At 44.0% G+C, this 12,096-nt stretch overlaps 1 protein-coding gene across 2 annotated transcripts in view; it reads left to right on the top strand.

Moving 5' to 3' along the window:
- The first annotated feature begins 738 nt into the window (after nt 1–738).
- The window catches only part of ARRB1 (arrestin beta 1), an 841,034-nt gene continuing 829,676 nt past the window's right edge, over nt 739–12,096 (top strand). The window contains exon 1 of one of the 2 annotated variants that reach the window (XM_078658595.1): nt 739–1,365. In XM_078658595.1, the coding sequence (XP_078514721.1) occupies nt 1,346–1,365 (20 nt within the window). In that variant the 5' untranslated portion in view covers nt 739–1,345. The remainder of the gene's footprint in view (nt 1,366–12,096) is intronic. The other variant, XM_078658594.1, reaches the window with a different exon arrangement.

The raw sequence follows: 12,096 nt of genomic DNA, 5'->3' as shown, positions 1-12,096 counted from the left end.
TGAAGCTCACTGTTCTAAGTAATTAGGAACACTCTTTTGAACCAATTAGACTGAAAGCAGTGATTTATAGGTGAAGAGTTCAAGACTAGAGACAGAGTTCATAATAATTTGGCGAGAGGCGGACACCCTCTGACCATGTATTATAAGGAATAAAATACCCTCTGCCATATGTAACCTAGATGTTTCAAGTGATCTTAGTGTTCCATGACCAAGGAACTCTGCCTTTGGTCTTGCTACTCTAATAGTGTAATGAAATTCAGGAAGAGGACTTTAGTGGCCATACAGGGGTGTGTGCTGCTCTATAAATCTCCTAAAATAAAAAAATAAAAACGACCACCTAGAACAAAACTAGATGTTCGAACAGTGTAAAAAGGACTGCTCTGGGCAACTATTATATAACACGATTATTAAAGTCTGGCTACATATAATCTCTTTATCCAGCCCAATGGATCAGCGAGCTCAGCTAACGCTCCTGTTCACACGTGGTGAGGTCTTTAGATCACAAGATCTAATCTCTGCACGGCCGAGTCACTTTCACATCCCTGTGAGGTACAGTAAATGTACATCAAAAGCAAGTTATTATTCATAAAAACTCAAAGTGCCCGCGTGTAAGGGGACCACCTGTTATTTGCAGCCCCTAGAAAAGGCGAAGTGAGATGTAAAACGTATTTTTTTTTAAATATCTGAAAAAGAACAGTGAGCGCAGATTCGGTAGGCACATCCTACCCCAGACGACTCACTGTGGACCACACACACAGCTGGGAGCACCAGCCTCACGACAGTCGTGCACGGACAGGAAAGAGCAACCGAGAGCTGTGAGGCTGTGCAGAGGAGGGGGCCGGCAGTGCTGCGGTGAGCCGTGCTGCCAGGGTGGGTCTCCACAGGAACGGAGGCAGGCTGTCAGGATCGCGCCGGGGCTGTGGGGCGATGGGGCAGGCGATCTGACATCCAGCTAGCTCCTCGGAACACCACCCCGCCCCCTCGGTGGCTGGGCGCTACACTCTGCCCCTGTCATCCTGCCGCCGCCCCCGCCTTTAATCCCAGCGCCGCTCGCACGTAAATCAGAACACACACACACAGATCAGGAAAATAAAATACCCGGGTGCGCCTAGAACCCCCCGATCCGGGGCACTTCGGGCAGAGGCGCTGCTTTCCTGTTCTGAAGAAGAGGAGGAGAGGGCGACAGCTGCCGGCGAGGGGACTTTGGGTGACTGACAGCCGGCATCAATTCATTATCTCGGAGCGGGGAGCATCCCTCGGCTGCTGCGCCCTCTCGCTGGGAGCCGCTCACACCGACCCCCGCCCCGGCCGGGTCCTAACAAGTGTCAGAGGGACGGGAGTGGCCATGGGCGACAAAGGCACCAGGTAGGACCTGGGTGGGCTTCCAGGCGCTCGATCCAGGCAGTGAGCGCCTCCCCAGCCCGCTGGGCAGGGCGGCCGGGGAGGTTTCCCCTGCCTGGTCCATGTTTCATTTGCAGGCGCTGTTGGCTAGCTGCTTTTAGGACATGTACCGCCAAGCGTGCTGGGTGTATTTCTTCAAAATGGCTATCCACTTTCAGAGCCGCTGCTGCCACTGGCTATGATGCTTCGTTGTGCAATTGCGAAACATACTCTACAATGGCTCCGCCACTACGACTGAATGCATTAATACTTGAACGCGCTTCGCTGCTGAGAAATATTGTGTATGGATCGCTCTAATGGCGTAGGCAGTGTGTAGTAGAAATGCATCGCGTGCTGTTACCTGACCCCGCTGCCCCCTGGTAATGCTTTTTGCAAGCTCGTTGCAGAAAAGGCAGCTTCCTTTTGGCAATGTTTGCTTGGAAACACGTGTACTCAAGAGAGCGCTTCTGTGCTGCCTCTGAACCCCTGCGCCACACTTGCCTCAGAACACCGGGCACAGCCAGCGAGTGAGGCCAGTTGTACAGCACAAGACCGTGCTGCACATCGCCTCTAGGCGCTTTCATCGTCAGGAGGCTGTTCTAGTTATGTTTTTCAGCCAGCAATACTCGCTCTCTGCTTGCCCCTGCTAGCTTCATGTTTTGACAGATAAGTGACAAGAACATGAGTTTCTTGCATAAATGGTCCAGGATCACACATGTTGGGTTAGGTCGAAAAATGTATATGTGTATTTTCTTTCTGAACTCAGCACTTCCGCACTTGACCATATCTCGGTCCATTTTTCACGTGGCAGGATGTCAAAAAGCATGTTTAGCACTTTAGTTCCCACAGGATGTAACATTTTGACGGGGGCCTGTGGCGCACAGAGTTACAGGCTTCTGTCCCTAAGGGGCTTATTTACAAGCCCCTTGCGCCGCCCATACGTCACTTTTTCCCATCTTAAAAGTGATGCACTGGCGGTGCAGGGGGCTTGTAGATATGTATACGTTTTTATTTAATGTAAAATATTTATATAAAAGAATCGACCGAAACAGTACACATAATTTCATATACGTCAGAGTAAAATAAACATACTCCTCTAAGTTTCAACAGAAAAGCGTATCTTTGAGATACCAAAAAATACATCTGCCAAGTTGAAAGAGCAAATATACAATATGAAGAAAAATACAATCCATTGAGAGCTCTGTAGACTTGTAATGTACCCTATGGGTGGGGTGGTAGCTGGCGGCCAAGTTGAAATAGCAAATATACTATTTCAAAATACAATCCCTCGAGAGCTCTGTAGTCTTGTAATGCACCTATGGGTGGGGTGGTAGCTGCCTGCCAAGTTGAAATAGCAAATATACAACATGTTGAAAAATACAACCCCTTGAGAGCTCTGTAGTGTTGTAATGTACCTATGAGTGGGGTTGTAGCTGCCTGCTAAGTTGAACTAGCAAATATATAACATGTTGAAAAATAAAATCCCTTGAGAGCTCTGTAGTCTTGTAATGCACCTATGGGTGGGGTGGTAGCTGGAGATCTCTTTAGTTTCTATGTTGTTGGAACCAAGTCAGTTAGTTTAGTATTCTGTATGAATGTAGCTCCCTTCGCTTCACTTGGCGCTACACGCTAGCCTCTAGCCCCGTCGCGTGCACTCAGCCTGGTAACACCTCAGCGTCAACCCACAGAATCAGGAAGTCTGGCGTGAAGGCGCGTGCAGGCCGCAGCTTCCGCGTGCGCTCCAAGTTGACACCTCCCATGATCCTCCGGGGACGCACGCTCTGCGCCGTGGCCGCGTCGTGTCCACTGGAGCCCTCGCGCTGGCCTCGCGCCGCCCTCGCGCAGTGTTTACACGGAGTATATAGCGGAAGCAGCTTCCCTGGTTACTGGGAGCGCATTGATTGGTAACCGATACAGAGAGCCAGGCCCCGGCTCCGCCATCCGTCCCTGCGTTCCTGTTGTGCTGGCCTCGAGATAGAAGTCACTACCCATCAGGCCATTTGAGCAGAGAGTTTAGGTCGAAGGTCAAGGGTTAGGCAGGATGGACCCTTCAGCAGGGCCAAAACTTGCTCAGACAACTCACACTATCTAATCAGTCTTGGGCCTTTCCCTTACAAATATTTCAAAGAAAGGAAACTAAGACTACAGCACCCAGAATGCATTACGTTGCCAAGCAACACACCCATGTTAAATAGTAATAACTGACTGTTGAATCTTTGATTGACATGACGTAACATCATAGTCGCCAAGTTTCCCAGGTTCATACATAAGGTGCAGCTCCAGTCCAGGTTTTTTCCTTGGGATTTTGGGACTTTTAGTCCAAGTTTATCATGGAACTAACAGGGCGCCAAGTCCTAGAATTAAAAGACAAAATATGGACAGGAGCAGCACGTGACACCTGGATCTGGAAAACGTGGCAGGGCTGTACCCACACCCTAATCTGATATATTTGTAACAATTGAAAAGGAACGTTAAGCGCGCCTCTTCTCTGCAAATGTCTTTCATTCTTTCATAAAGCGCTAAACCTTTTGCAGGTATAAAAATAATTTTATTCGTTAATACAAACTGGTATACAATGCGCTCTCAGTCTGTACAGGCATAGATGAGATAGCCTCTAGGAGGACAAACCTAAGCAATGAGAGAAATGCCCTGAGATAAGTTCAGCTATAATTGGCCTGACACTGCCCTCTGTTTAGACAGCCTGTACATCTGGTGTTCATGGACTGTGAATCAAACACAAGCAAATCTTGTGAGGGAACATTTTTTCAATGCAATGGTCGACTAGTACTCTTTAGATGAATCAGTTAGTGGATTGAACAGAGCATGGCTTTAAGTGAGATGAAAACAGTGGATGGTGGGTCTCTAAAAGGGGTATGGCCTATGAAATAAAGGGTGAGGTTTAAACAAGTAAACTACATTTCTCTGATTTCTGTATTGTGCCACCAACTGGTATTTTCGTGCCTCTGAGCTTTGAGCTATTGCATCAAGATATATAACACAATAACTGATATACACTTAGAACCAGCCAGGACTATTGGCTTTGTCAATGGTTATTAGCTTTTTAAAATAAGCACAATGATTTTGTTGTAAATAAGTACTATTAAAAATGTTTCCATTCTTAGATTCTGATACCTGATTTAAACATTACTGAGGCCTACACTGGGGACAGTGGTCTTCAGTGTTTGATTCACTCCTGTGAGGTTCATTCTGTGTTAGACATGTACGCCATTCTTTCTCGCCACATCTCCTCCATCCGCATATCTTGCACCTCATCTCCTTCCTCTTCGGCACCCTCTTTTCACTCTCTCCTGAATGCACATCCTTGCATATCCTTCACTTCATCACCCAACACACACACACACCCACTCACCTGTAAACACTGCATTTTCTTCTGCTATTGCCTCATCAATATTTTGACAACTCTGTACTCTCTTCACACAGTGAATCCTGCAACGAACCACAAATGCACTGGAACATGCCACCGTTGCCCTGTGCACTTTGTAGCGAGATCAAGGATTGGATGGTCATGCATTCTGTTAACAAAAGAGTATCCCTCTGGATCTAAAGTACATACAAAAAGGGACCACATCTATGCACCACTCCTAAGATAGTGGGGAAGGGAAAAAAACACTTTTTTTCTATAACCCTCACCCACTGTAATAGTGGCATGCTTCATCATCGGGGTCACCATGACTCCTAAAGGCCATGGTGGGCTTAACCATATTTCGGGGAGCTCTTATGAAGATTGTTCAATAGGGGGGCGTAACTTTAAAGATAAAACTTTCTCATCCACTCCTGAGGTATCCCTTTATTAGTGGGGTGGCTGGGAAACTTTAAAATATATAGTGTGACTGACTGACTGACTGAAGTACTTATAAAGCGCTCGAATGCCGAGGCGTCTTGGCGCTGCAGTGACGAGGAGAGCGGTGAGAGCAGATCTTAATGTGAGGAGAAAAGCCAGGTTTTCAGTGCCTTTCTAAAACATAGTTTGGATTTTTGTGAGCGCAGAGTAGGGGGCAGAGAGTTCCATAGTCTGGAAGCTTGGTACGAAAAGGACCTGCCGCCCCATCGCATTCTTCTTATTCTTGGCTGACATATCAGATCATGACTGGCTGACCTTGACGTTCGCAATGGCACATATCGAGGGAGGAGTTTGGGCAGGTCGTCTGGTCCCGTGTCGTACAAGGATTTGTGGACCAGACAGAGGGCCTTAAACTGTATTTTGGATCTGACTGGGAGCCAGTGAAGTTCCTTGATGGCTTTGGACGTTGGGTGGCAGTAGGGTAGATTTAACAGAACCCTGGCTGTGGCATTTTGGATTGCCTGAAGTTTATTCAGTTGTTTTTCTCCTGTGCCCAGGTAGAGTGAGTTGCAATAGTCCACTCGGGAAATTACCAGTGCACCCATTACAGTTTTTTTTAGCGTTGGAGGGATGTAGGGTAGAACTTTCCTAAGAACCTTAATGGTGTAGAAGCAGGTGGAAGTAACCTGGTTAATCTGTGCTTTACAGGAGAGATCTTTATCCACCAAGAAGCCAAGATTTCTAACCTTGTCTGCAGGACTAGGACAAGCGCCTGCCTCCGGGGGCCACCAAAGGTCGTTCCAGATGGACAATTTCTGACCAAATTCGAATATCTCGGTTTTGTCCATATTTAATTTTAAGACATTACAGCTCATCCAGTTTTTTACGTCGAGAAGGCAGTTCTTAAAACACTCTGCCGCGGCTTCAATGGACTGGGATACTGACACTATAATTTGAGTGTCATCTACGTAAGACACTAATTGCAGGCCATGAGATTGAATTAAGGCAGCTAAGGGAGTAACATATAAGTTAAACAGGGTGGGCGATAGCGCCGAGCCCTGAGGGACCCCGCCTGGGAGGGAAAATTCATCAGATTGAAAACCTTCCCAGTGTACTTGTTGGATTCGAGAATCCAGAAAGGATGTGATAGGGGTCTTAGGATGCAACTTATGACCCTAAAGTCATAAACATGTTTCCGCCCTATACTAATGGCCTGAAGAAGTCTTGGGCTTTCGTTAGGGTGGGTTCGTAATTGTAGCATTTCCCAGTGACATATTTTACGTGTTTTGGTGCGGCATGCAAATACACTCAAATGCATGCACAGGCAGTGTGATACTTGCCACTCTGGGTTGTACCTGTAAATACAAAATTATTTGACATGAGGATAATTGCCTTCATGTGGTTTCTCCTACGTGACACACTCATCTCCCCTTCCTCATGTATCCTGAACAACTTACTGGCCACTGATAGGCACAGAGAGAAACTTGCACTGCCTTCAGTCTCAACTCAAGAAGCCTTTGTAAACTCCTGGAGGCGACTCAATTCAAAGTATGCACTGTACAAGAGTAATATGCTACACAAATAAAAAATACAGAAATACGACATCCTGTAAATATCAACAATCTTACGGAATACAGCCAGATTAAGTAAAATGTGAAATATAAACAGGAACTAAATCGCTGACATGGATTGGCTTAACCTTTTTTACATTTATTGTTCAGACATTGGTCAGGGTTTTTGCTTTTCAAGTTAAGGACATACATAAAGGGCCTAATAGGGACTCTTCTCAGTGTTAGATTTTAATTACTACTGGGTCTGAAACCAAGGAAGTCCATTTACCATAATGCCTGGGGTAGCGAAAGTGACTTCACATGCCCCTTGACCGTCACTTTCACTCACAAATGCATATTTTTTATACAAGCACACACATTCATACATACACATACAAACACACTGCCTACACATGCACACACATACACACACTCTTACATAAACACTCGAAACTGGAAGCACGCACACAACATACATACATTTAAAAAGTTTCTTTTTTATATACTTCAGCTGCCGGGGAAAGTCATATTCCAGCTATATGTACTCCATTTTATTATTAAACGAATGTCGAATAATGTAATATTGTTCACTATTAGAATAATAAAGAATTGACAGAAAACAAAGTTGAGTGAAGCCCCCACTGATGTTCAGAAGGACGAGCGGCTTCTGTTCTTGCCACTGATGTTTTCACTGCAGACACTATGGGTCGCAAAGGCAGTGCCAGGAGTTACAAGGGACATGCCCGGGGTCGCAGCAGCAACCTCTGGCCACCCCTAAAAGACATCCATGTCTGAGACCTAGAGGGACCCTGCCCACTTAAAGCCCCGGAACAGAGTGTATCATATTCTATCACAAGATCATGTTCTGGACAGAATGCTTCTTGCATGTTGCCATTAAAATTGCTTTTCCAGACTACACTTTGTTCCATTTAGTGAGAACATAGTTCATGTTGCATCTTTAAGGTCTCATTAAGCAACAAAGTGTTGCTTTTACAAGCTGGCAAATAGTAGCTGCTAAGACTAGAACATGATGTAATTGTGATTCATCGCAATGCCTACCTCCACTGCTAAAATACTAGGAAAAGACAATATGAACCCCTGGAAGCTGAGCATCATTTGGCAGCACAGCTATGCTACGCCCTCGGCGTGGTCGGCCTCCATTCAAAATACCAATAAATCTGGAATATTTTGGTTGGCCAGAAATCCTGGAAAGCCAATCTAGAGTTTTTTGAAATCAGCTCAGAAAAAGCAGAGCTTTGAGAAATTGTGGGAAAGAACAGCAACATTCCAGGTTAAGAGACCACCTAAAGAATTACTTCCTTAGGAGGGCAGACTGTTGGATGTGTGGAGCACTAAATATATGTTGCATTTCATACACAAGAGATTGTTGCTGTTCTGCAGATGACAGATTCCCACTTGCAGGAAAGGTACCACTCACTGTCAACCTGATTCCAAGAATGACAATATCCTCCAAAGCATTTGAGATGTCGCCAATGGCCTCCTACCTAGTCATTTTTACACTGTCTGGGCATTAGTTGTACCTCAGTAATATCAGCTCAACACTCAAATGTAGCAATAAACTAAAGAAAGATGACCAGTCAACCTTTGCAAAAGATAACCAGTCAACCTTTGCAAAGGGTCTTCCCCTGCGTGGCAACATGTGTCGCAGCAGTTTCACTAACTTTTGACACGTTTGAGCCAGAAACAAATTTGTTTGTTAAAATCTTCAGATTATGCAGCAGATGATGGATTATGTGACAATCATGCGAAAATCGCAGCGCCTACACAATCACATAATTCCAGTGGCCCTCATTATGACCAATCTGCATGTTCATAATACTACCAGGTACATTCTTTCTTATACACAATGTGGTGAAAAGATCATTTATATACACATAGGTGATTTTACAGATAACGCTGTCAATAAAGTAGATCTAAGTCAATTCTTTAGGAGAGAGGATTGAGTTACTCACATATACAAACTATGCACTTGTCTTACGTGCGAACATTAGGCCAGAGCGTATTTTCTGCTGATAAAAGTTGTTTCTCTTTTTATTTCACACTGCATTTTGTTTTTACTAGGCACTGGAGCAGTTGTCAGGACAGGAGTTTTAACAATTTCTATAAGTTTGAAAGCCATTTTGACATGTTTTTTAAAGACAATTCACTTGACCACTGCTTGTAATGGCACTTTGCTGAATGTGAAAACGCGTAGAGTCTCTTTTGGTTTGGAATGTTTAACAAGTCTCTTTTGGCTTGGAATGTTTAACAAGTCTCATTTGGCTTGGAATGTTTACCATTGCACATGCTGTTAATTGTAATGGTTTTAAGTAAACACATAATAAACGTATTATTATTATTGGAGTTACTCATTAAAGAATCAATGTAATTTCTTTGGGAGAAATTACATTGAAACTGTTGAGTACCATGGGTTACTTGGAGAACGGCAGAGCAGTTTATCAAAAAGTCTTCTCAGTGTGTGTGTGTGTGGGGGGGGGGGGGGGGGGGTGTTGGAAAAAAGGAATAATCAGCATTGAAGTTAAACAGTCAAATCTCAAGGAGCGCAGTATTTGAGATTGACTGATGAATTAAGCAAAGTAGTAAGATCAGTGTGTATTTTGGGCTGAGTTAAAGGTAATGGGGAGGCTGGAATAGCACAATGTGTCTTTGGTTTAGAAGGGGCTTCTGAAGCTATGACAGTGGTAGACTGAGGGTCCTCGAGTCGACCATGGTTGAAGTAATATTAGAATTGTCTGACGAGCTGCCATTGCAGAGAAAGGATTTGCATTTAGCATGATAGTTTCACAGCAACTAGAATTAAGTAGATTCAACAAGGTGGGATGAGCAAGATTTGTGCAATTTGCTTACGCACAGTGATGCAAAATTACGTAAAATATTGTGGAAAAGCGAATCCATCATTTTGCCATATTTTAGTGTAACATGAGTCTTACATCAATTTCTGATGTGATGGTGCACTTTGCATGAAAAAAAGAACCACGAACAATAACCACTTATGTTCTATTGTTTCTGCGTGTTCATGTTAGATTTTTACTGCAAATTGCAGTCATGGTAAAGATTTACTACCACTAGCCAGTAATTATGCAATGGTGTAATTGTGTCATTTAAGACATTTTACATAAGAAGCATAACACGAATTTCACCAAGCTATGCAAATTATGCAAATTACACCCACATAATAAAAATGTTGCCAAGCCCTATTTATGCATTTGAATATTTTTTTTAACGTTTAGAAGTCTTTTTTTTATTCTTAAGTTGCTTGGTCGGGCAGTCAAAGTGCAGAACATTTAAAGGTGCTCATGGTTGTAGGATGAGAAGAAGATAGTTGGTAAGCACTGTAGAATCCAGCTACGTAAGGATTTTCTAGCCCTAGGAATAAGAACCTGCAGGTCAGCAGCCATGGTGTCCTTAAACCCCCGAAACATCAGGTTGAATATTTGGCTGGTGCAGTTTCTTGACATTTTCAAAGACCTGACCAGAGTGAAGGTCCTTTCCAAACAATGCACCAGTATGCCTTAATACAGGAAGAGTGCCAACAACCTGGCACAGTTGGGTATAGTTGACCCCGAACGAGGGGCTGCCAAGTGGCACCTGAGGATGGTGAGTGAGAATAATTTTGCCCCCTATCTTGTCTGTGGGGCCCAAAGATCCACGGGGGCGCCCTTATACCCCTTATGCTGGCCATGTTTTATATCTAGTCGCTTGCCACTTTATAGCTTAATCATCATGTGGCCATGTTATGATAGGGCAGAGTTATCCCTTTGATATTTTAACATGAAAAGGCGTAAGTCCATGTACATTAACTGCTGCTATGATTGGTCAGATGTGCCCTATCCTGTGTTCTTTCATGTTTATGCCATTGTAATTCAGTCACTTAGTTTGGTCGAACACTGTTATTGGCCCCCGGACAGATACAAGAACATCAGGGCCAGGAGGAGAACTGGTTGCACCTAGCACTTTGCTATGCACTATGCACTTTATAGTATGATAACTGTGTGGCTATGTTCTAGATTTGTATGGCTGCTGTTACTCTGGGGAGGGGGGTATCCATATGAGACTCATTAAAATCTAAGTGCTGTGTTAGGTCACCATACAATGCCCTGGATTTGGTGAGGCCTAAGCGCCGTCTTTCCCATTTGATGATATGGTCAATCTGTTTTAAGTCTGTACTTGTATCATGTTCTTGTACTTTTATAGAAATGGTTATGATAATCCGGTTGATTGTATGTTTCATGTTTATGTTTTCTATTAACTAATAAACTAATAGTTTATTTTAACTGGTCAGCACCAGGAAGAGCGTGTCAGGTGTGTGAAGGGCCAAGAAGATCATGACACTCAATAACAAGATTTCTCGGCACAGTTAGACCGTGACCAGGGGTACCACGTGACATACTCTGGTTCATCGACTAAGCAAGTAATGCGTCCTGACCCACAAGCTTTATATTAGTGGAGGGACCAGGACCTGCTCAGAGTTTTTTGTGCCAGTGGGAAGCAATATGTTTACTGTAGGTTTTATAACTGTAAGAGACTTGAACAGTAGTAGTGGCAGTTCTAGGCATTAGGTATACTCTTGCACCATTTGATGAACCTGGTGCCAACCCCACAAGAAAAGAGTCAAGAAGGTATGGCAGGTGATGTCATAATTTGAGAAGACGGCTCCTGAAGTAGTTTGCTTGCGCCTTATACGCAATTTTTAATAGAATTAAAAAAACACGAAGGGAGTTGGAAGACAATGGGCTATGTAGTATCTGAGGAGAAAGCAGAGCTGGACAGAACTGATCAGTCTGAGCATTTTAAGGATCAATGGCATTGTGTTCAGATGGAGCAGGCCCAGAAGATGTTTCCAATATTGATACAGGATCCGGAAGGTGAGGGAATCGCCAATAGTAGTAAAGAGACCTTTTCATGGGAATGGCTCTGCGGTCCCTGGTGCAGCATTTGAAGCACTGGGTGTTTGTGCTATTAATTTGTGAGGTGGCACCGACCTCAAAGGATTATTTATTGGAGTACCCGAGCCCTCTGGATTGTGAGACAAGAATGACTGGGGAGGTAGAACGGATCCAAGAAAGCTATGAATCAAGACGCCAAATTGACTTCCAGCCAGGTAAGGAAGTTGCCCTTTTATGACAGATTTTACGAGATCCTACTTTATGAATGGCCTTTTAAAAGAAACATAATAAAACGATTTTAATTCTGCTACTTGAGTAATAAAATGGAATTCAATGATATTGCCTCAAGCTTCCGCTCATCTATTCACCTTTGAAAAGTGAAGAAAAATAGTGTATTCATTTCTTGTATTAAATCAACACATTAAACAAAGCACAACATAGCTTTCGTCTGTTTTTT

This window comes from Lissotriton helveticus, chromosome 8 (assembly GCF_964261635.1).
Source record: "Lissotriton helveticus chromosome 8, aLisHel1.1, whole genome shotgun sequence".
In the NCBI taxonomy this organism is placed as follows: domain Eukaryota; kingdom Metazoa; phylum Chordata; class Amphibia; order Caudata; family Salamandridae; genus Lissotriton; species Lissotriton helveticus.
This window is presented reverse-complemented; position numbering and strand designations above follow the sequence as displayed.